Source organism: Carassius auratus, unplaced genomic scaffold (genome assembly GCF_003368295.1).
Source record: "Carassius auratus strain Wakin unplaced genomic scaffold, ASM336829v1 scaf_tig00033070, whole genome shotgun sequence".
NCBI classification, from domain to species: Eukaryota; Metazoa; Chordata; class Actinopteri; order Cypriniformes; family Cyprinidae; genus Carassius; species Carassius auratus.
Genome location: NW_020526043.1, coordinates 1 through 21,371, shown reverse-complemented (window position 1 = coordinate 21,371; position 21,371 = coordinate 1). Strand labels below are relative to the sequence as shown.

The following is a 21,371-nucleotide window of genomic DNA, read 5'->3' as shown; positions in this document are numbered from 1 at the left end:
GTGCAGACACTTTCTGGGCCATAGCCAATCCCTTAGGCTGGAAACAATTACTAATTATAACCTACAGAGGAAAGGTGTCAGCGCTAGGACTTCAAACCGTAAGTATCCCGAAAATATGCATTTATCCAAACAAGTTCCGACAAGACTAGTACAAATGCACACAAGAGTTCAAAAAGTGGATCGACTCTCAAAGAAAGATGTTGCAAAACACGTCGACTGATGACAGACAGGTGGGGGGAGGCAAACCATGTTCTTTCAGCTCTACTGAACAGCCGACACGCAAATACCGACTCGACCGCAAAGCCCTCCGAGAACGCACTTTGTTTGGATTCTTTGTGTATTACGGAACAGAATTATTTAACAACCAAACCAGAAGCATAACTGGAATTCAATTCAAACTGGTACCAGCTTCCTACAACAACATGAATTATATATGGAGTCATGATTGTGAAAACCCCCATCTCTCTTTTTTAAAAAGAACCATCCCCCCCATCCATGAAGCATATCCTCGCACCCATGTCCTTCCTCCTAACCCCCCACAGCAGGCCAGATACATGTTGACAGCATTCATAATGAGAGGACTCATCTCTGACCTTGATATATTTGACATGTGACAGCCATCAACATTGCCTTTAATCTAGTCTACTGCCTGAGTGCCAAACACACCCACAAAAGCCCCTTTGGTTTGGGCCTGGAATGTAGAATGGGGCATTTGGTAAGAGTGAAAGCAGTAAAAACACCATTAGATAATGCTAAAAGACTGGGCTTGATCTCTCTGCCACTTGCAATGCCTGTGAGCATAGATAAACCTAGGATGATGGAGAACCACTAACTTCTGTTTCAATAACTAGTGAGCTACCTCGTAAGGCAGCATACAATAAAAAAAAAATTATCCTACAACAGATTAAAACAGCATTTGATGAAGTAGCATGTTGCAAAACTAACAGCATTACAAAATATAGTTATTTATTTATAACATTACTTTTGTTATTATTATGTTTATTGTATATTGTTATTATTATTATAGTCATACACTATCAGTCAAAGTTTGGAATAATTACAAATTGAAAGAAGTTTCTTATGCTCAGAAAAACGGCATTCATTTGAATAAAATACAGTAAACAAACATTGACACCCAATCAGAATCCATCCTGCTATAACGAGCTTGAGAATTTAAAGCAGCAGACAGGTGTGTGCTTAGAGTAACAGATGATATCATCCGTTGGTGTACTAATGCGCTAATATTGTTATCTTTATAGATATTTTCCTTGGTGCGAACGGGGCTTAAAGAATATTAGAAAGATTTCTGAAGGATCATGTAATACTGAAGACAAGAGTAATGTTTGTACAAATTGTGCAAACCAAATGCAATTAAAATCCCAATTACCAGTTTTATCACAAAAAAAACATATTGGGTAAAACATACTAGTTTCTAATTAGACTGAATATGTCCTTAATATTTTTTTATAACAACAATTTTGGACTGTCAAAAGTACTGAATGATACAACTGAACGATAATTAGTTTCAAACTAAATGCATGCAGGGATTGGGAGGATAATAAAAAGACTAATTCACTTTGACAGGAGACAGAAAGTTTGGTAACAGGACCAATGTACATCTTGTATCAGATAACCACCCATTATGCTTATCACCTGTCTGAGACTGATTTCAATTTATTAAAATGTCTGTTCAATTGTCTGTATTTTCCATCTTGCAACCCTAACTTAACTGTGTACACCGTTTTACAGCCAAGCAGCTATTACAGCGATTCAGCCTAACTATTCATCTCAGGGGTGCAGCATTTTTAGCATGCAAGAGTAATTATCTAAAATACTTGCCATTTACAATTCGGAAAGCTTGTGATATCTTGATCAAGTTTAGGTCATGCGTGATAGTTACTGAAGTGTGAGGGTATTTTTGTCATTTGGAAATCTCATGAGGTAGACCGGACTGAAATGTGGCCTGACATGCACTTAATGTGTGAGGCTAACAAGTACAGTGGTACACATAAGGGTTAAGGATGCCGTGTTAATGGGGTCAGCCAAGATAACCAACAGACAAAAATCACTAAAACCACAGAATTTCCTCATTTTGTGTCACTCAAAGCTGCCTCATCGTGCTGCATGGCCAGCAAAAGCTTCCCGTGACCCTAGAGAACTGGAGACTAAGATGCAAAATGCAAATGCATGTCTACTGAAAGAGAAACCAAACCAAAACCACTAAACCAACAAATCCCTTTGCTACACTACACTACACTACAAAAAAAAAAGAAAAAAAGGAGAAAAAAACAGATCCATGCACGCCTCTTTAACTGAAACTAAAATATCATGCGATTAGTAGTACATAGTAGATGCTACTACTGCTAGTGTTTATAGTCATTTTACAAGGGCTTTGAATGTCACTTTTTTAAATGTCATATTATTTGCTTTTTATCAAATGTTGGGGTCGAATCTCTGGGTCACTTTGTGTCACAGCTTAGCAGTGCATGTGCTAGCATTCTGATAGGATGGTCTACTGCTCCAATGCATCAAGGCTCAAGGGCATACACCAAAAATACACACACAAAGTATTCAGGCACATAAATCAGGAAGCAGCACAGGCTAAGGCCAAGTGATAATCTGTGCATGCAGCATTACAGCCGGTCAGCAATGTCAAAGGACACTAGCTGATCTGTCAACTGTTTTGTATAGCACAGATCTATAGGATAGTTTTTTTTTTTTCTGTAAAACACACAAAAAAAATGTCTTAATATGTTCTTGTCCATACAATGAAAGTCAGTGAGTTCTAGTGTGGTCTCATACCCCCATTGACATTCATTGTATGAGCAAAAGCAGTTGAAGTATTTTTTTTATTCTTTTGTGTTCTGCTGAATAAATAAATTCATATTTGTAAAATATCTCTGTGAATATTTTTGTCCATACAATTAAAGTTTATATTGGACACCATTATATATATAATTGAAACATCCTTTTTAAAGTAACCAAATTGGGTTCCAAATTAAATCCATCCATTTTATAAAAATAACCCTGCATTTAAAGTGACAATTCACAAAAGCAATGAAATATGAATTAAATAAAACCAGTATGACTTACTCTCTTAAGTTAAACAAAAAAACATGTATATGTCTCTTCTTTGTCCATACAGTGAAAGAATGGATTCCAAAGTTTTTCAATGTTGAAGATGAGTAAATGATGACAGAATTTTCATTTCTGGATGAACTCACTTTAAATGAAACAGAATTTAATTCAGTATTAGTCCACTTTATACGCATAAACAGCTGCAGACATGCTGTATCCTTTTGCTTTTGTTTACAATGGTTACAATGGTTTACTTAAAACTCAAATGAGAGTCCATTACTTTCCTCTGCCAAAGCTGGCACACAGAAGTGTCAGACCGATTAAGAGACTGGCCAGTCAAGGACTATGATGCATTGAGAGGAAGACAGAGAACGACAACATAGCGTAGGCATCAAACAGCTGCCTTACGAGCCTCTTCACACTGCACATCAGAGCGGCAAAGAGCTAGAGCTCTGAGTCAGCACTTCCATGCAAATCTGGCCTGTCTGGAGTGCAGCAATTCCTCATCTACAGTGTGCAAGGAGGGTCTCAGAGCAGCAACGCATGGCTATTGGTGCATGTTATCTCGAATAACACATCTCTATTAGTGAAAACACCCTAAACATGTGTCTAGAATGCATTACAATACATATACAATGACAAAAACATTATTTTTTCCCACACACAATATATGTGTGTATATAACAGCTTCAGGCATGGGCAGGTGTTTAAGTATACAATGTTAGCACTAAATAAGACGTTCATGTTTGACTGCTGGAGGGTGTGCTGGAATGAGGGACCGGAGTGGGAATGGAGGGGATGAGGGAGAAGAGGTAAATTCTTTGGCTTTAAACCATACTATTACAGCCGAGCGATTCAAGCCAAGCCCTCCGCAGGAGAAACATCATGTGACAGGGAGGAACAAAGCATCCAGATCTCTGCATTGCCGAAGCGTTATTTTGGGATTTTGGCATTGCTTTTGCACCTCAGTGTGGAGCAGCTCAATGTCTGGCATGCCTTGGATTTTAGCAGGACATTTACATATGCAGTGGACTGTGAAATGTTGTCATATTTATTTACGTCTGGTGACCTCACTTTTAAATTTAGTGAATAAGTTATTTACTGGTAATAATAATAAAAACTAAAATAAATAAATAAATAGTAAAAATCCACAAAAATGAGTCCCAAACAAGGCACAGTGATGGTATCAGATGGTAATACCATGGTATTTTGATATACAGTGTTATTGTTCATATACTATTATAGTAGTTAATATTAATATGTCTACTTGGACCCACTTTATATTAAGTGGCCTTAACTACTATGTACTTACATTTTAATTAATAATTTAGTACAATGTACTTATTGTGTACATACATGTTTTTACATTGTACTTATATTAAAAAAAAACTACATGTAATTACATCTGTATTTAATTTATGTAATTACATTTATAATTACATTGTTGACCCATACTTTACACCTTAACCCACCCTTAAACTTACCCATACCGCCAACCCTCTCCCTAACCTTACCCCATCCCACCTCAATAGCAGCAAAAGTGTTTTAAAATACAATATGAACACAATAAGTACATTGTACTTATTTTTTATGTAAGTACATAGTAGTTAAGGCCACCCAATATAAAGTGGGACCCTTTCCAGTTTTAGAAAATGTAACTTATTTCAATTATTTGCCAAAGCCATATTTATAAAAAATGTCAGATGTTTTTCATCTAATATTTATATTTTACTTCATTACAGCTTTAAACTACCAAAAATAAATGTTTTTGTTAATAATAGCATCACTATATATTGTCCTACAAAATTATTACCATATTCACATTCCCGGTAATAATAATAATAATAATAATTCAAAGCTGTAAATAAAACAAATATTGCAGTACGTTTTACAAGAAAATACTATTTCAGTTATCCTACACTGTAAAAAATTTCTTGTTGTTTTTACAAAAACTTTTTGGCAGCTGTGGTTGCCAGAATAATTTTGTAAAAATACAGAAAACTGTAAACACATTTATGTCAAAAACTGTTAATTTTACAATATAAAGCTGTAATTTACAAACAAGAAAATGTGAATATAAACCAGTAAATTCAACAACACACAAAATTAAATCTGTTTTGTACCTTGAAAATACTGACAACCACCATAATAATAAAGATGGTACTGTATAAGAGAAAGCCACATGAAGTATCAAAGCTCATCACAAGTAGCTTCACCACAAGCAGAAGTATATATTAACATATAGAAGGTGCACATTTATGGAAACACAAAACACCATCATGGTAACACACGTGATACTTAAATAATGCAAAAAACTTTCATTAAGCAACAGAAGATGTAACATAAAGCTCAAATGTACATAACTGATAACAAGAACTATTTAAAAACATGATTATTTAAACAAAATACTTTCAAATGTGGAGTGCCACGCAGGGAATTCTGGGAATATCAGTTTACAGTTTTAGACTGTAAATTATACATTGATTTGTTCTTTTTTTACTTCTAAAAGCTGTATAATTAACAGAATTTTACTGTAAATTTACATTAAATGCTTTGTTAGATCTTTTACAGTTTTTCCCTGTATATAGTACGGGAACTTACTGTTAACCTATTATCAGTTTTTTTCCGTAGCGTTTTTACAAAATTTTACAGTTAAAATTACACTTATTTTTTACAGTGTACTTAAGAATTTCATGTTTAAATGAATGTGTTACTTGCCATTCTTTTATAATTATTTGTTACATTTACTAGCAATTTATGAGTACAAACTGCTTTAAAAGGGTCATATGATGTTGCAAAAAAAAAAATATTATTTTGTGCATTTGGTGTAATGAAATGTATTTATGTGGTTTAAGGTTAAAAAAACACATTATTTTCAATATACAGTACATTATTGTTTCTCCTCTATGCACAGCCTTTTTGAAACACATCATTTTCACTAGTCAAAGGACTGGACAATATTTTCTCTGTTTAAAGGATTCAATATGACCTTTGTTTCAAATTTGGTTCTGTACTGACAGTGCAAAATATTCTGTATTCCGGTAGATTTCGGGAATACCTGTTTAAGGAAAGTATCATGTGGGAAACCCCAGAAGCTAAACCCCAAGCTACCTCCAATCGTCTACAGGTTCAGTCAAGGGAAAACCAATGAAAAGCTGAAGCATATACACACCTTTGCCAATTGGCCCTAGATCAATTTCAGTGAAAAGCCCAGAGACTCTGCATGAATCCACTCTTTCACAATAAAAATATAATCAGAACAATACAATATGGCTCCGGGTCACTGGTCTAGACTTGGTTGGCAATGCTAGGGAAAGAAATATGAATGAATCATTCATTATGTGTCTCGCATGGTTATGCATACATTTCTCTAGAGGACTGGGACATTCCAAGGGGTTTTGCATATAATTGCAACTTAGTGGCCTTGTCCCAACATACATGTGATTCTCATTATGTTGTGATACACTGTGACAGCCTCAAGGCTCCAATTATGATCAGTCAACGCTGAAAGTGGAATCCTCAACACTGTTCTTACCTATATCATCAGCAGCTGATGCGTCCTCAGAAACTGTTTATGACTGTCCACAGACGCTGAGGAAAACCAGAGCAACTAGCCAAATTTATCCCCTCAATGCCTTTTGGTTATAAAGTTAAGCCAGACTTCCAGCCTACTTTTTGAAATATAAACGCCATAAAAATGTGTCAGTGTGTCATAAAGAAGCGAGACGCAGTTCCTTGTGAAGCTAAATTTGACCTCGGTGACAATAAACTGTAACTTTGGTCTCCGTGCCGACAACGGCAACAGCGGCGTACTTTGAAATGTGAATGAATGAGTGAGTGTGTGCTAATGAGCTCATGAGTGAGTGACCTATCCAGTCAGTCTTTAAATAGTCAAGTTCACAAAGGGGACAAACACAACGTGCAGCCGTTTCCCCATATGACATCATGTGTCCAGCAGCTCAGCAGAGTTTCCTGACGCTGCCCTACTGAGACTCCCCACAGGAAAATGGCACTTACATTTTTTTCGCATAAGCACACATGCACAATGACGCACGATAGCTATCTCAAAAACGTCCTGACCTGTGTGTGACAACAATGACCAGCACTGCCATCTCTATGGCCTAAGTCACTTGAAGGCTTGTTTTATTAGCATTTTCATTAAAATCACAGGACCAGAGGATTGTAAACAAAACAACAAACTAAGCAGGGACTGCACTGTGAACTGGCGTTACATTCAGACAGCCAATCTAAACACATGCTGTTTTTTGCATTCTATTAATTTTGTAGAAAGTTACATAACATGACAGCTGATTATGCCAAACTTTTTTGAAGAGATAGAAGGCCATTCATTCGGCCATCAATTCATTCAGAAATCATGTTCATGGATGTGCTAATGTATAAAAGATTTATTACATCATAGTATGAAGTAGAGTGAGGAGGAAAGCTGTAGAAGCGAAACTAGGCTGCTGAAGCAATGGCTAATGAGAGACAAGAGTGACACACAGCTCGAAAGCAGGGGAGCTTTTATGCCACACTCTAGTGCTTCTGCTCCTTCCAGTGATGCATATGTATTAGTGCTGTGCAATTAATCACATGCGATTGTCATGCGCATCTAGTGAGTAAAGCCTGCCCGGTGATTAGAAGAAAATCTCCCATCACCTGCTTACAGATTGAGCGGCTTTCACTACACAAGAGCCATAGTTCACTGACAATTAGGCATTATCACGTTCATAATCGCAGATGAATTGCATTCTATTTTGAACTAAATATTGCCCAGTTTGTCAGTGAAATTAGGACTTTGTGTAGTGAATGCCGCTCAGTCTGAAAGCAGGTGATGGTGAGTTACTACTATTCACAGAACTGGCTTTACTGACGAGATGCATATGACATTCGAATGCGATTCATTTCACAGCCCTAGTATGTATGTGGAGTGAACCATATCTGTCATTGGTTTGTTTTTCTGGCAGTGGCAGCAGATATGAAATCAAATTTAAAATTTAAGGCTGTATTTCGTCGATTCTGGCACCCAATATCATAACAAGATGATAATTTAAGCTCCTTACGTAGCCGAATCTGTGCTGGTTTGAGTGGGCCGCCTCCAGTTTGCCCTTTGTTTTGCTGCCTCCAGCTAGCTCTGCGATGTCTGTTGACCCTTGTAACCTTTGGTTGGCCTGGCTGTGCATCACTCAGAAAACAACAGGCCAATCAGAAGAGAGGCTCATTAATATTAATTAATTAGGCTAAATTCGACCTGTTCTGAGCAGACCTCCTAAGAAAGGAGCTGTAAAAATATAATCAAATGGTTTTTGGTAATTATACCACAAATGTATTTTTTTAAGGACATCAAAACGTAAAATAAAACTCCAGAAAAGTGTACAATATGGGACCTTTAAAAGAAATATTAGGAACATGTTGTGTCTGTGAGTATTATATATATATTTTTTTATCTTAGATTAACAATTATGCTTTGTAAAGTGCCTTTCCCACCAGTTGAAAACGGTATATAAAGTAAGCATATTATTATTAATAGTAACGCGGTCAATTGCGTGACACAGTTGGTCATGTGATTTCAAAATGCCGGTGCCCATGAGGGGCAGACCCGCATCATGTAGAATAAAACAGCTTTTTCTTTAAGACTTGAGTTTTCGTCATTTGTAAATTTTTTAATTTACCAAAACGTTACTGAGTGTACCTTAAACTACTGTCCGAGAAATAATGTACAGCCATTAAAAACAAAATAAACATGAACAGTATGTAAAGAACTGTCAAGCCATCAAAAAAGAAAAGAAAAAGAAAAAAAACAACATGCTATTCTGCTACCGAATAAGCACACAGGCCATAAATAAATTAGTTTGTTTAGCTCTGGCCAATGTCAAAATGAAAGCCCACTGCACTGTATCCACCTTGTTGGAGCAGTAAGCAGAAAGACTCATTAAAGGTGAGCTTCACATTCCACAATCATGCACAAACCAGTCCAGCGATGATGTCATCTTCATTTCTGTTCCCCCTCAAAAACAACTCAATGCGTTTTCCGTACAGCAACTTTAGTCTGTAAAGCAGCTGGCTAACGTCAAACGATAAAACAATAGTTTGTTTGCCTCTCGCATGTCACAGTGAATCGCTACACAACTGACGTGTGGGACGCGTGAAAGACAAGGCGTGCAGTGCATGAAATATGCCTTACCCCAGTCTAGGAACTCCAATATGTTTTTCTCTCTTCTGATGGGAGAATTGTTGCACTCATCATACAGGCAAACAAGAATATCCAACAAGGTCTCCACGCTGAAGCACTGGCCCGTGGACTGAGACGGGCCATCTAGAACCAGCTTCTCCAGCTTCTTCAAACGCACCTCTCCAGACATGTTTTCAGTTGCTCCTGATGTCTCACGGTATGGTCAGTATTTGCTCCCACGGTAGCAAACGGGACCGGCCAGTGGCACACTTGCGTGAACGCTCCGGAAAAAACTTAATGGCTCAAAAAATATTGTCGAGCCTATTCATGGTCCCTCTCGTACGGATGCATCCATATCAATCCACAACATCATGAATTCAGTCCTTAGAGAACTTCCAGCCATCAACCCTACCCTGGCCGGTGGATTTGACGTATATAACCTTAGGCTTATGTATTCCCGAATTCAGCTTCTCCTGTGAAGGACACTTTTCACAAAACAAGTCAGCAAAGAAGTTTAAAGCAATCCCCTGAGATACGGTGATATCTGTGGTTATCCATTATGCAGTAACAAAAGCGCATCAGCAGCACGGGATCTGCATTGCTACAAAGCCCCATATGCCCCTCCTCTAGCAGGACTGCGAAAGCCTTAGCAAGCTGTTTTATCTTTAAATTCCTCTCTTCGTGTATACGAAACGCTGGCGGAGGGAGCAAGCCTTGCTTTCGAAAACTGTTATGCACTTGTCAAAAGCAGCTTTGCGGCGAGGGGCTGGAAATACGCGTCCTCATTCCTGTCGGTTGGAGGACTCGGCGACTCCGCTCCCGGTCGCCGTGTGTGTGGGTCTCTCAAAGCTCGCTGCTGCCGCAGACAAAACCCGACATCATCATGGCGACCGTCACGGCATCGGCTGCAGAGAACGGAGGGATATGCTGGAGGGAAACAGCAGAGTAGTGTATACTAGAGAAGAGTGCGAATTATCCCCCAATTATTCGTTGACCTTCAGGGGGCCGACCTTTTTAGAGGATTTCTGTTAGCATGAATGTGCTGTTGACGTCCGTTTCGCGCAAGCCAAATTGTCTTTTAGCGCAGTGCGCTAACTGTCAACTGTTTTAAAAATGACAAAACGCTTTGTTTTTCTTATTATTGCTTGTGGTAAATGAATAAACTATGTGAAAACGCCAGGACTTCTTTTGTTGACGTACGTCAGACGGTGACGGAAAGAGAACAACGTACTGTTGCTATGGTTACCAATGCAGGCAAACTTTGGCGTGCACTTTGGATGGGTTAAATGCAGAGCACGAATTCTGAGTATGGGTCACCATTGGCTGTATGTCTCTTCACTTCTGTTTTTGAGCGTCTATTTATCGCACTATTTGTACGCAACACTTTTTTTTCTTTTGGTTATTCATAAAATGCATTTTAAGTGTGTAACATATAAGAATACATACTTTTACAAACATTTTTTGGAGTTCATTGGATTGTGGTTATATCCCAGACTGAAAGTAGGCTATATGAAATTTGTATGTGTGTGTGTGTGTGTGTGTGTGTATAATAGTTATAGTAAACAGTATGTTATAATATATATATATATATATATATATATATATATATATATATATATATATATATATGCGCATTGTTAATAGTGGTGATGGATGTCTAATTTATGTCTGTTGAATATACATTTAATATGCATATAATATAAGTATAATATAATATAACATATACATATAAGTTTTTGCCTTCCATTTTCTTAACTTAGGCCTATGCGTCTTTAAAAAAACTGGGAAAAAACGAGCACGTTCGCCCTCTTGTGTCCAATATTCTGCATTGCAATTGTAGAGTGGAATTTAATCAAGTGCGTCTGGACTTATTTGTCCGTGGATTTATGTAACGTGTTCAGAGAAGCAACCAGATAAGCTTGTAAATGTTACATTAAAGTTTGTATTTTAAATATCTTAAAGCCTAGCATACTGATTTTACAACTAACTTAAAACTATGTGACTAGACGTATAGGTTATGCTATTAATACAATTGAGATATAAGTATACAATTACATTTTCATATATTTATGTTTCATTTTATATGTCCTAAACACGCAAGCTGTTTAAGTGGCAAAACATAGGCTATTTGCAACATCAAACGAAAATGTCATAGCATTGCCATTTACTTTTCTCATAACCATTCTTCTGTAAATCTGAATCTGACAATTTCTACACCAGGCCTAATAAGGTGCTAAACGTGTCTTTCATGTCAAAACATTTGATGTTAGAACCAAACTGCGGCAGGATGTAGGGAATGTTGAACAGGAAGTTCACATTCAATTATTAATTTCTGCTGACCGTGAGAATTTGTTTAAACAATAAACATCCTTATGCGTTAAATTAAAATGAGCAATTTTCAGAAATTACCTGCATCATGATCTTTATCGCTGACAGAAAGAACACTGAGTTTTCAAAGCAGCCATATTTACAGTCGTTACCTTTATGACGTCGAATTGTTTGTTGTTTTATCGAACCGATGCGGGATCCGTTTGAACAGAGCTGTCTTTCGTGTGTAGTAGAGAGGTGTTAATTAGCGCATGTTTTGTTGATTGGGGTGTACCTCCATCCTTTGATTAAGGGATATACTATCCGTGAGAATTAGATGGTACTTATATTGACAAAGGGCCTCAAAATAATCGACAAGGGAAGGACAGAAGACTGACAGAAATCACACAAAGATCCAGAACTTCAGTTTACTCATGCATGGGTCATGTGTATTGTACAAAATGAGTCAAGCAGGGCCCTAGACTGAGGATTGTTGCCAATTCATTTCACAGCTAACTAACATTACTTTTAAGAATATGGTAAAAAAAAAAAAAAAAAAAAAACATAGCATGTATATTATTTATTATTTTCATGTGGGTTTAATTGTACACCTTTTAAAGTCCGGATTTCCAGGATGGTCCAACAATATATATATATATATATATATATATATATATATACACACACACACACATACAGTGCCCTCCAAAAGCATTGGAACAGTAAAGACAAAATTGCTCTGTTTGCTGTGGAGTCAAGAAATCTGTAAGTAGGATTAAAGGATGAATATGAGACAAAATTACAGAATGTCACATTTTATTATTGTGTGTTTCAACACATAAATGTTTTAACCGGCCAATAACTAATAAGAAACATTCCCTGCTTTTAATGTCAGAACAACTAATGCAACAGGATACAGCTGATCACTTAGAAAGACCTGTGAGGCAAGTTAGGCAATACTTATGCTTACATCAGATAGTGGGATGAACTCTAAAAGTGCTGTCCTTTTCATTTGGTAACATGTATGTGTTAAACCTGGTTAAAAAAATGAAATGTGACATTCTGTAGTTTTGTCTCAAATTCATCTTTTAATCATATTTGCAAATGTCTTGACCACAGCAAACAAAGCAATTTTGTCTTTCCTGTTCAAAGATTTATGGAGGGCACTATATATATATATATATATATATATATATATATATATATATATATATATATATATATATATATATATATATATATATATATATATATATATATATATATATATATATATATATATATATTATCCTTGCAAATATAACCTACTTAATCATCTCTTGTGGCAGATATGGTAATACTCATCTGGGCTCAAACTGTGAGCTCTTTTGTCTGATTCTGCATTTGTATTGCATTAATTTGCCTCCATCTCCAGCCAGTCATTTGTCATCTGTTCTTCCTGTGAGCTCCTTTAGTCTGTCTGACATCTTAGAGCAAATAGAGGGGCCAATACACATACTCAAGACACTGGGTCCTCAGTGCCACTAGCCCCTCTTCTAATGTTAGTGTGACCAAACAAGGCACGGCAAATCTGGCAATGGAATCAGATAATCACCAACCTGTGAAGAGCCTCCCAATCCACATCCCTGGATTAAACAGTCTGTTTGCCTAATAATTTTAATCTGTGCATAAAGCAGAAGGATGGTGGTCTTCGAATAAACATCTAATCCCTCAGCCCACCCAATGATGACGGGCCTACAGTGAAGGTGATCAACAGAAAGGTGCTTAGACAGAGGGACTGAAAACTCTGTACTGACAGACTCTTGCCAGACTAGGAATGTTTTACAATGTCCAGGGGAATGTACACACGAGGAACAAGGGTGCTTCATCAACGTGCACATGCAAACTGGAAAGGAGGGTGCGTTCTAAGTTCACTATGTCTGGAAGGTCATCGGTAAATCCAAACAACAAGAACTTCTTGTGTCAGAAATAAAGATAATATTAAATGCAAGTACAGCACATAATCTACATTCATAAAAAATATATATTTACTATATTATCACATATACTCCAAAGAAGAGACTATCTATCTATCTATCTATCTATCTATCTATCTATCTATCTATCTATCTATCTATCTATCTATCTATCTATCTATCTATCTATCTACCTACCTATATATCTATCTATCTATCTATCTATCTATACATGTCTATCTGTCTCTACACGTTTATCAATATATCATCTATATATGTCTATCTATCTATCTATCTATCTATCTATCTATCTATCTATCTATCTATCTATCTATCTTGTACATGTCTATCTATATACATGTTTATCAATTTATCATCATCCCTTTACTAAAATAAATGTATCTATCTATCTATCTGTCTATCTATCTATCTATCTATCTATATGGTTATCAATATATCATCCTTGTATATAGGCTATGTCATTCAATAAATCTTTCTATCTATACGTTTATAAATGTATCATCTCTATTAAAATGCATCTATCTATCTATCTATCGATCTATCTATCTATCTATCTATCTATCTATCTATCTATCTATCTATCTATCTATCTATCTATCTATCTATCTATCTAATTTTATTTTAAGGTTAGTTGAATTTGAATTTCTAGTTTAAGTTGGACATTTTGCGTTAACTTCTCCGATGAATCGTGGCTTTCATGTATCACCTTCTCTCTGATGTCAGTCACCACCCCTTTGTCAAAGTGCGATCAACTGAGGGTCTAGGGGACGCATATAAAGACGGGCCGCTGTCAAAGCACAGCCATCTCAGCCCGAGAACAGCAGCACAGAGTCAGAATCTCTCCAGCACCTTCACGTGGAAGATGTCTTCAATCCGTGCCGCGTGCCTCCTTTGCGCAGCACTTTTCGCAATGGTGAAGGGTTTCACCCACGAAGACATGAAAGACGCTCTGCTGAAGAAACTTGGACTTAGTGAAGTTCCGAGAATTCACAAGCGGGACCTGGAGAACCTTGTGATTCCAACGCATATCAAGAACAAATATGTTTCCATGCTGAAACTGCATCACGCAAGAAAACGCCGCTCGCTTCCGAGTTTAGCCGGCATACTGAGGGGAATCCCTGGCAATGCAGGTAAGAAATTTCTAAAATTAAATTAAATGTATGCATTTAGCAGACGCTTTTATCCGAAGCGACTTACAGTGCATTCAGGCTATAAATTTTTTCCTATCATAAAATTATACCTATCATAAATTTTACCTTATCATAGGTAAGATTAGCCTAATATGCAAAATGAAAATACTATATTTTATAATACATGGAATGGAAACATATTTGTTCTTGATGTGCGTTGGAATCACAAGGTTCTCCAGGTTATTCTAATATAAAAATGAATTTTAAATAAGCAAAATGTAAATCTAGTTGTAAATAAATCGCTCTCGTCTATTGCAGACATCTCTGGTGAATTTGTATATTCTGACACGACACGTCAACGCGTGATGTTCGAGATGACATCAAGGATTCCGGAGAACAGTGAAGTGACCATGGCAGAACTAAAACTGTTCAAGAAAGCCCCACACAAGCGCTCCATACCAGAGAGAAAGGGCCACAGACCCGTCAACAACGCCCGGGTGAGCATCTACTGGGTGGAACCTCTGAAAGACGGGTCTAACCGAACTTCACTAGTGGATTCCAGGTAAGCAGAGACGGCCACAGACAGTCGTTATTCTTTCTTCATTATGCTAATTCCACTGCTGACTGGCGTTAAGGAACAAGCATGCTAATTGTCACAACCATTATCTCCTCAGGTTGATTCCCATTCACGAAACCGGCTGGAAGAGCTTTGATGTGACCCAGGCGGTGCACTATTGGTCGAAGAGCCGAATGGAGATGCCCATGCACCTGGAGGTGTGGATCGAGGGCGAGAGACCCGGCAGTTACGCGGCAGAAATGGCCAAGTGTGTCCGTTTCACAACTCAAGATCCTAACGATAACACTCTCGGAAAACCTGAGCTTGTTCTTTACACCCTCAACCTCGAGGAGTTTGGGTAAGCGTGGCTTCATTTCAAAGCAGCATTATGTTAATAAACGACACATATATATATATATATATATATATATATATATATATATATATATATATATATATATATATATATATATATAAAAATAATATTATTATTATTTTGTATTTTTTTACTGGAGTAGGCTACCATTTATTATAGGGTACACATAAAAGTCCTATATTCAGTTAAATATATTCAAATGTTTTTGTTTCCTGGAATTAGACTACTTTTATCTAATTTTAATGAAACGTAAGGCAAAATCTATAAATAGGTTATAAATCATAAGTTTGTTTGTTATTTATTTATGTGTTTATTTAAACTGTGTGTATATATAGCCTATACACACACACACATTTTTCTTTAATGATTATGGGTATAACAATATGTATAAATTCAAAGTTAGGGACATTTTTCAAAATGTGAAGTATGTAGTCTACGCAGAAGAATTACTCTTTTGTTATTCTAATTAAGTTAAATATATATTCAAATGTAACTTATGTGCAATATGGGCCGAAGGAATTTCTTAAAAATAAAAATGTTTCGTTTAAAAGTTTTAATACAATATGTTAATAGCCTATTTTTTTATATTATTTACGTTGCAGGTCTAGTGGAGACTGTGAAACCAACAAAGACAGTGAAATGTGCTGCAGGGAAAAATACTTCATCAACTTCCGAGCCTTGACGTGGACCCAGTACTGGATCATCGAACCATCCGGGTATCAGGCGTTCCGGTGTAACGGAGGCTGCCGGCAGCCCAAGCGCAACTACGGCTACGGAGAGAGGAAGTGCGCGGTTGTGGAAAGCGCGCCGCTACCGATGATGTACTTAGTTAAAAAGGGAGATTATACTGAAATTGAGGTCGCCGAGTTCCCAAATATGATTGTAGAAACGTGTGGATGCGCAATGGATAATGTTTCAGTTGTATAAATGTGCTATTTGCCATCGACCACGTGACACAATGTACTTAAAAGCTAACGTTATAAGGCTAAGAAAGGGTGTTGGCAACTTAACCCTTATTAAGATACCTCAAGCACTTTTTATGAAATTGTAAATATCGCTAAATTGATATGCATTTATTTTTGCATTTGTATATGATGCCATATGAAGTGAAAGACTGATTTGTAGATGTTATATTTTGAGCAGTAAATAGAATGGTTTGTTGTATATGTCAACATGTTGACTGAATATAAATTCAACTATTTTTCATTGAAGTGATTTTTCTTGGGTCTTAGTTTGCATATTCCAGTGTGTGCAAATTGTCACATGGACTACAGACATGAATACACAAGGCAGTTATGTTTTGTTTACTCTACAGACACAAATATTCACTTATTAAACAGAACAATTTGTAGAGTTAAAAAGGGCATGAAGTGTAAAGAAGATCCTTCTTTAAACATGTCTTACCTAACAGTGTAAATGGTTCTGTTATAAAGTAAACTGAGAATTTACCAAAAAAAGTTGTGGCAGCCATACAAGTACCAGTTCTTCATTCAAGTTTTCAGAATCTCAGTGATTATAAACTAGTTCTAATAACTGTATTTACATGGATAGTTCACCTAAAAATGAAGTCAACGTTTACTCAACCTGAAGTTGTTCCAAACTTGTATGAGTTTCTCTGTTCTGTTGAGCACAAAAGATTTATTTTTGAATGTTTCTATTTTTTTATTTAGAGAAGAATTCTAATAGAAAACAATGATTTATCTCAGAGGTTTATTACATTAATGACAAATTTCCTTACATCATGAAACACTCAACATTCATCGTTGAAAAAGCAAAGCCAAAATACAAACATCATAAACCGTACCATCTGCCATCATTCAAGAACACATAATGCCACATTTTAAGTTCATCCTCAAAATAGCATACCTTACACAAGCAAAGTCTGTGTAGTAAAACAGAATGGTCACAAACCTCTCATGCCATGCTTTCCAGTTAAAAATCTGTTAAAAATCACTTATTCTATTAAAAGACCAGTTCATTATCTCATCCCACAGGAAATAATTTACAGGAAAAAAGAAAACACTTCCTGAAATAAGTTACTTTTACATCAATTTAAATGGTATACAGTTCAACAAAATATTCCACTTAAACTACTACATCAGGATAAAATACACCAATTTTAAGTCAAAAATAGCTGCCCTTTTTCTTTGGCCATTTGGCACTTTATAAGAAATATATTTATTCAAACAAATCATGGGCCTGGCTTGATGAAATCAGGATGTCTCGCCGATGGGATCATGGGGTGTATGCGATATTATTGTGGTCTGAATGATGAGGTTATGTAAACTGAGAAAATCCAGTCTGAAATTCTGATACGACCTTCAGCTATTTTCCCCACCGCTCACTCCATGTAATATTAATAATGCATATGATAATTTAACAAAAGAACTTGCTTATTTGCTGGCTGTTAGATCTAAAATGGTTGTCAAGTCCACCATTTGACAAATTAATCCCAAAAGGGAACTTTTTGGGACATTTCCTGTAGTAAATGGTCTAAATATTGTTTTATAACAATTTCACCAGAAACGGGTTAATTGAATTATTACACAGATAAATATAGCTCAGTAAAAATAATACTCTTAGCATTAAATATTTTGCAAAGCCACTAAAAAAAAAAAAAAAAAAAAAAAAGCACTGCCACAAAATCTTACTCGGGATGAACACTAGTAATCTTAGTGCACATTCATTATGATGGAGTTCTTGACAAAGCGGTGATGATTTTACAAAGCTGTGTAAAGCAATAAACACAATCAAGTGCTTAACTTCATGAATGTTTCATTGTGGCTCCTCTTGGTTTCTTAGATGACACAAATGAGTAAATGTATGCAGTGCAAAAAAACATTATAAAGTAACTGACTAAATTGATTTAGAAAAATCTTTCCACTGTATGCCCTACAAGACAAAGGCAATAAAGTATAGTCTGATGGTGCTGAATTAAGAGACAAATCTGATTGACATTCAAAGGCTCTTTAAAAATTGATTTTTCAAGATATCAGTCAAAAGCCATAAAAGGTCATAGAAAAGCAAGCACATCATTTATTGCAAACCTATGATGTAACTGTTACAGTCTGGGCTAACAAAGAAAAACTTGAACCTGTTAGTAGTAAATATTGTTTTTCACCGTCCACTGAACGTGAAAGGAGAATTGCTGTGTAATGTGAATGATAATTGATAAAAGATTCTAAATGATTTAGGCTCACCGGGATTTTTAAACTAACTTCTACACCATTTTTTTTTTTTTTTTGAAAAAATAATAATTTACTTAGGGTAAAAAATGACATTTTACAGAATAAAATTCACAACCCTGAAATTCAAAAGCATCCCTCACAAGACAAATGCTGGATTCGTGATATAACAATATATCAAAGCTGTGATAAAAAATAAAAGGGGGAGGAAATACATTTGACAAAAAATCTGAGAGTGAAGCACACATCTATGTAGAACGTAGACTGTTCACTTCAGAAGGGCGGAATGTTTGTTTGCCACTTGCTTCTCTTACATAAAAATGGACTTCCTTTAAAAAATTATAATAAACAAGGACCGTAAAAGTGGATGGTTATTCAGTGGCTGTGCATTTTAGCGCACAAGAGGCCATGAGTCTTTAATACATATGTGCACTTAGTAATATCCTGGGTGGTACTGTTGATTCCATGGCTTCTGGTTCCAGAACTAAAGGGTCAAAGAAAGTTTCATGAGTTAAATGGAATACAATTTCATTTTGTTCAATAGTAATTAATATAATAGCCAATCTTATTTCTCAATGGACGTTTACACAATGTATGGCTTATCTGTGACCCTTTAAAAAAAGTCTCAATGAGACACATAATAGCTGTACAACCCCTTGTTGCCAGCTCTGGTTGAAGGCTTGGGCAAAAGATCCGTTTTTATTGCCAAAACCACCACGATTCTGCTGATGGCCTCCTCTGCCACGGAACTTCTATGAAGGCGAAAACTCAACTTTACTCACTTAGTCAAAGTCAAATTGAGGTTTCAGTAGCATTTAAAAGTTTAGTGTCAGCAAGAGTTTATTTTTTTTAAGAAATAATTATGATGAAAAAAAAAAGGTGTTATTAACTATGTAAGCTTGATTCCTTCAGGGGAGATACATTTTATATATATATATAAAATCTAATTTAAAAATACTGAAGCAATGCTACTTTTTCAAAATTATAATGTGCTCAAAAATCTGAATTGTTAAATGACAACAAGACTTTCCTTGCAATTTGGATAGTGTCACAATTCTTGTTTTTTTTTGTTTCGGCCATGGAATAAAAAATAATGTCTCAAGCGAAAAATATCAGCATATTGATTTCTGAAGGGTCATGTGACACTGAAAACTGGCAAATCATATGGCAAAGCCAGTTTTCAGTGTCACATGACCCTTCAGAAATCAATATGCTGACATATAGATGTATATAGCCGACCCCAAACTATTGAACAGTAGTGCACTTTATTACAAAATATACAAACTAACCTGCTGGAAGTGTCCTCTGTTTTTGGGTCCACCGCGGTGCATGTTACCTCTGTGTGCAGCCCCCCCGCGGCCCATTGCTCCACCTCTGCCGCCTCTAATGTGCCCACCACCCCTGGGGCCCATTCCCCGGCTGGGCATCCCACCGGCTCCACCTCGGCTATGGAACCCTCCTCTGAAGACAGGGGGTGGTGGCGGTGGTGGCATGTAGCACGTGGGTGACGATTAAACCCTCGATGTGGTGCTGGTACTAGAAGGAGAAAATACGAGGTATAATTCTCAGTGTATATTTACCATGACAGCTCACTAAAAACTTGCTTACATCCTCTGAAGTTTCCACGGGGCTGAAATCCACCTCTGCCTCCACGTGGGCCTGGACCACCACCCCTACTGAACTGGTTCTTAGGCCCTTTGCCTCGTCCACCTCCCTTTTTGGGGTTATTGCGCCCTGGTTTGGTTTCTTTTCGGGTGGCAAAGCACTTTTACTCTCTTCCTTGTACTGCTCCAAAAGCTTGACGGCTTCCTCCTTCTGCAGTTCCACATAGGTGACCTCTGAGAAGCAGTCTCCTACCTCTGGAAATGTGTAGATACCTGTAGAGAGGAACAACAATCTTTGGTATTCCTGGCTTTTCTACTTTGTGTGTAGTTTAAACTATATAGTTTTGGACTACAAAGAAAACCAGAAAGTGCAATGGGGAAATGACATCACATCTTGCCTTTCATTTTCAGAACGGCATGCTCAGGTACATCTTTGCCATCGGTTTCTGCTTTCTTCTGTGTTCTCTCCTTGAAGGCCTCATCTGCTGGGAAGACCACTACAGCTTTGCGTTGGAAGCCAGCAAACAGACACATCTTCCTTCTCTGGGCCAGTGCAGACACGTTTGTCTGATCCAAGATGTAGTTTCTCTTTTTGCGGGCGGCAATTTCAATAAACTTGCCCAGGAACAGAGGTGCACGCTGAGAGATGGCTGAGAGCTTCGCCGTGTCTTTGTTTTGCCTCTTCATGCTGTCAATCTGCAAGTCCAAAAAGTGAGATTAGACCAGAAAATAAGATTCAGACATATAAGAAAAAGTTTTCAAAGAAGAATGTTTCTCACCATCATCTTCTCCAAGATGGCGTTGGTGCCGAGGACATTGAACTTGCCAGGGTTCTCTTCAACATGTTTATTTACCCAAGCAGTTTTTCCAGATCCAGGAAGGCCGACCATAACGATCACCTTGAAACCAAAATATTAGTGATTACAATCATGTCTTCAATCATTGACATGTTTTAAATGAAGCCTCTTATGCGGACCAAGGCTGCAT

General features: G+C 36.9%; 1 protein-coding gene and 1 pseudogene across 1 annotated transcript; one reads left to right on the top strand and one right to left on the bottom strand.

Annotated features, from left to right (window-relative positions):
• The first annotated feature begins 14,351 nt into the window (after window positions 1–14,351).
• LOC113081069 (left-right determination factor 2-like) lies at window positions 14,352–18,226 on the top strand. Its single transcript, XM_026253111.1, has 4 exons — window positions 14,352–14,663; window positions 14,982–15,225; window positions 15,338–15,577; window positions 16,198–18,226. The coding sequence occupies exons 1-4, from the start codon at window positions 14,396–14,398 to the stop codon at window positions 16,520–16,522; spliced, it is 1,077 nt and encodes a 358-aa protein (XP_026108896.1). The 5' UTR covers window positions 14,352–14,395; the 3' UTR covers window positions 16,523–18,226.
• Window positions 18,227–19,012: 786 nt separating this feature from the next.
• LOC113081068 (heterogeneous nuclear ribonucleoprotein U-like) lies at window positions 19,013–21,295 on the bottom strand (annotated as a pseudogene).
• Window positions 21,296–21,371: the final 76 nt, after the last annotated feature.

Coding starts and splice junctions, on each gene's coding strand:
- LOC113081069 (XM_026253111.1), top strand. CDS start 14,396: ATGTCTTCAATCCGTGCCGCGTGCCTCCTTTGCGCAGCACTTTTCGCA. Junction 14,664..14,981: donor GGGAATCCCTGGCAATGCAG/GTAAGAAATTTC, acceptor CGTCTATTGCAG/ACATCTCTGGTGAATTTGTA. Junction 15,578..16,197: donor CTCAACCTCGAGGAGTTTGG/GTAAGCGTGGCT, acceptor TTTACGTTGCAG/GTCTAGTGGAGACTGTGAAA.